We start from the raw sequence: 4141 nt of genomic DNA, 5'->3' as shown, positions 1-4141 counted from the left end.
ACTATTCCCAAAAGACAACCTGCTGTTTTTTGTTTGGTGTCGTCCCCCCCAACTCATTCATAGTTAAGAAAGCTGAATTCCTGTTTATACTAGTTAAAAAAACCCCAACAACTACAAACCTGAAACAAACCAATCAAAACCCCTACACCCCAAACCTTATACACTCAAAAATTCTAGTCATCTACATACATATAGCCCCTTGGAATTCCATGCCACAAGCAGTTTTCCTCTTAGTCAAATAACACTCATTGCAAGATTTGTGCAACACGTGCCACTATGGATCGCAATGAAGACACCAGAAATCCTTGCTTTTTTCCCTTCAAATTTAATATGGTGCTTTCAGAACAGTTAGAACACCAATTTGTGAGGATAGACCCCATTTGAGAGACAGAATGTAGAACGCAGGTACCCACGGAGCTGAGGTACCTTCTTGATTCGTGCAAGGATCTGTGAATCCACTGCCTTCTGGTCTGACTTGCGTTGCTCTGTTATCTCATATTTCTAGAAAGTACAAAGAATAATGTTAAAATCCCGCAGAGTGATTTCAGACTTTTCAGTGGAGATGAGAAAATTCAGGGCAAACCCTGAGTTCTGGCATTTTCAAGAAATTTTTTCTCCATTTGTTCTAAATATGGGAAGGGTGGTAGGAGACCGGAGGTGGCAGAGAGAACTGAAGCCACTGTTTGGCTTATGTGGCAGGTATCAGAGCCAGCAGCATGCTGTTGACAGTATGAAAATAGTAAAGGTGTTTCTCAGTCAAAAAAAGACCTTTAACTGGAATAATCATTGCTGCTGTTCTGCTAAGGTGCAGCAGAATCCCCAAATTTAAAAGGGTGTTCTCTCAATGCTGCTGTATTAACTCATTTTAATGGTGTTACCTCACTTTATTGAGGACCACTTAAAATTCAATTGTCCATTTGTGTCATGGCATTTCCTCCTTTCCAGCCTGGATTTAAGTAACAAGGGCATATAGAAAGAATGAACAATCATGTTCCTTACTTCTTTTTCAGTGTCAAAGATCTCGCCTTCCTGATGCTTGGGCTTACGCAGCCTCTTCTTCTTAAAGTACGCATCAGTGAGATGCTTGGGAATTTTCACTCCAGAGATGTCAACCTTTGTAGATGTAGCAATAACAAATTTCTGATGGGCCCTACGCAGAGGGACACGATTGATAACCAAGGGTCCTAAAGGCAGACGCAAGACAGAAGAGAGAACAAGGTTAGCTTTCCTAGCAAGAACCACTGCTTTTAAGTGGAATTTTTGTAACGTATGAGATGATGAGTTTCTGCAGAGATGCCAGTAGTTAAAATCTGAACAATCAACAAGCCCTTCCCCATAGCCTCTAAAAAGCCAAAAAATGCTTCCCAATCTCTTCCAGGTAGTCAAGATATTGAAGCGTAATTATCTCCCCTCCTCCTCCCTGGAAAGTTGCAAAATGTGATTCCACATAGTTACATGAACTCAGGATGCACCAAACCACCTGCATGCAGATCTGTAGCGCTACTGACCCCAGAGACAAACTTGAAGTTAAAAACCCCCAAATCCACAACCCTCCCCAAAACAAACAAACAAAAAACTTCATCACACTTATGTATAATTTTTTTACCTGTAACAAGCAAAAGGCCAGTAGCAAGCTGCTTCAAGAAGATGACACGCTGAAAAGAGATGAGATGTGACATCAGTCCTCAGGTCCCAGCACTCTGAAATACTGCAACCCAATGGGGACCATGCCCACATGCAGCCTGCGTTACTGGTATAAGCATTGACAAAGCATCCCGGCACAGGCGCAACTTGAAGTAACTGCCACACAAGCCAAGTTGCCAACAATTCTCAGAGTACAGATTTACCAGTTACCTTATCTAGGACAGATCATGACTCTCCACATGCTTCATCATTCAAGGCTGAGCAGAGCCAATTAGTATGTTTTTTTAATTTTTGTCTATTTTACAGGACAGTGAGACAGCCATCCTGTCACTCAAATTCTTTGTACAAGTTAAAGACAGGAACTAGATAAAAACCAGAAGAGCACCACAACATATCACCTGGTCAGAGCCATTCCCCAGTTGCATTTTATTCTTTGCAGTCAAGTTTTCCTTCTCTGAACAGCATTCTTTTAAGTAATGTGATATCAAAGCCAAAGAATTCAATAAAATAAAGGCTGTCAGTTAAGACCTGTTAGTAAACATCATTAAGACGAAGAACACATCTTAATATAACACTTTTCCTTCTGCATTGCAGCAAGACTCCCTTAATTTTGTCTAAGCAACTGGACTAGCCTGTTTTCTTCCAGCTCTATAGAAGAATTAGTTTAAAGACTGTTTCCCCTAAAGGCAGGACGAGAGAAAGCATCTAGACAGAATTCACAGAAAAGCAGATGCGCAGATTTGCATCTTGTGGCTGATCAATGTCCCATGAAATCAGCTGGTAAATTCAGGATACCTCTGCTCAGTCAAAATGGTTTCAGCACAGAAATGCTGCAAAGCCCTTGTGAGAGTCAAGAGGAAGAAGTTCCCCATTACCTTGCCTCTGTGACGACCAGTCAGAAGGATCAGAACAGTTCCTGGAGTAATAGAGGCCCGCAGCCTCCTCTTGTGCTGGCAAAAGGGCTTTTTGCCGTGACTCAAAAGCTTGCGAGGAACATCTTCAGTAGGGTAGTATCTGGGCTAGAAAAAGAGGAGCAAAAATGTTGTACCACCCTGTATTCTACAGGACAGAAAGCTTTCACAAACAGTTTAGATTCTTCCTTTTATAAGAGATACTATTTCCCTAAAGATGACCTTTCTGAAAGATTTTTTTTGTGCTGTAACCAGCACTTCAGGAACACACCAAGTATTTTCTGTACCATCATGCAACAGCGAAAGCTGACACCAGCTCTGTATTCCTGCACATGCTTCCAATCCAGCACAGCAACGCAAATGGCAGGGGAGAACCCACTCTTGCCTACTAATCGTTCTCTAAATTACTGGTATCTCCCCCAAGAATGACAATCACTGGGCCCATATCTCAAGGAGATAACTGCCAACAGTTCCATGAAGCATGGCACAGGCTGAGGCTGCTACGTTGCACCAGCCAAGAGGCGCATCATCTGGTCAAAAGTTACACATAACGGCCTTGAACTGTGAGTGTCCCAGTTCTTTTTCTTACCATTTTGCGGATTTTAACCACACGGCTGCCTCCATTCTTGTCTCCACCCACTGGCTTGGTAATGGTTGCGCGTGGCTTTTCTTTCTTTTTCTTTTCTATCTGTAGGCAAAGAAAAGGGGCAACATGACATTTCAAACTCAAGTCACCATGAAAAGCATGATTATTTGAATGCAGCAGTTGTGGTCCTACCTTTGTTTCTGGAGCAGTGTACTTGCGCTTGTACAGTGCTTTTCTAGCATACATGGCTGACCGGGAATATCTCCCGATACCCCGGGCCAGGACAGGGTTACGGCTGGCATGATGCTTCTTAATCTTCTTTTTCTTCTCACCTACTTCCTTCTGGCTTGCCTTCTGCTCAGCTGGCTTCTTCTCAGCCGTCTTTTTCTTGCCTGGCTTTTTCTCACCAGCTGCCTTCTCGCCTGGCTTTTTCTCACTGGCCGCCTTCTCGCCCGCCATCTGTGGCTCCAAATAAAAAAGAAACAATGACTTATTACAGGGTGTGCAGAGGAGCGTCTAAGTTGCAGAAACAAAACAAAACAACCAGAACTTGATCGTTTACGCCATCCTAACAGCTGTCAGCCACCTCTTACAGACTCTGCAGTCAAAAGCCGTTCTGTTTGCTGCATCCCCATCACTCACACAAAACGCTTCTCCACGCTAGTTCCAACAGCTCCGAGTCCACCGAACGCATCCAAGCCCTCCTCACTAGGAAGCCCGAGAAAACGCAAACACCCGCCGAGGCCGCGGTCGCACCTCTGTCCCCGTGGGTGGTCACAGCCACCCCCTGCTTGGGACTCACCCCCCGGCTCCGCCGGAGCTGCCGAGGCCCGCCACACCGCGGGGCCACACCGGCCTTCCCCGGGCTACCGCTACCTCCAGCTCCGGCCCCAGCCGAGTCCGCCTCCCGGGGAGGCTCCGGCCCGGCCCGGCCGGTCACGGCCCAGCCCGGCCTCCCCAACCCGCCGCGGCCTGGCCTCTCCGGAGACGGCTACACCTC

At 45.6% G+C, this 4141-nt stretch overlaps 1 protein-coding gene across 1 annotated transcript; it reads right to left on the bottom strand.

The window, feature by feature from the left end:
• Positions 1-302: 302 nt before the first annotated feature.
• Positions 303-3919, bottom strand: RPL6 (ribosomal protein L6). Its single transcript, XM_049806347.1, has 6 exons — positions 3334-3919; positions 3145-3243; positions 2520-2663; positions 1607-1655; positions 1000-1184; positions 303-501 (listed from the first exon to the last, which is right to left on the bottom strand). Exons 1-6 carry the CDS (start codon positions 3598-3600, stop codon positions 349-351), a joined length of 897 nt encoding a protein of 298 aa, XP_049662304.1. The 5' UTR covers positions 3601-3919; the 3' UTR covers positions 303-348.
• Between the last annotated feature and the right edge of the window lie 222 nt (positions 3920-4141).

This window comes from Accipiter gentilis, chromosome 7 (genome assembly GCF_929443795.1).
Source record: "Accipiter gentilis chromosome 7, bAccGen1.1, whole genome shotgun sequence".
Classification (NCBI taxonomy): domain Eukaryota; kingdom Metazoa; phylum Chordata; class Aves; order Accipitriformes; family Accipitridae; genus Astur; species Astur gentilis.
The sequence above is the reverse complement of the archived record's forward strand: the minus strand, read 5'-3'. Positions and strand labels throughout refer to the sequence as shown.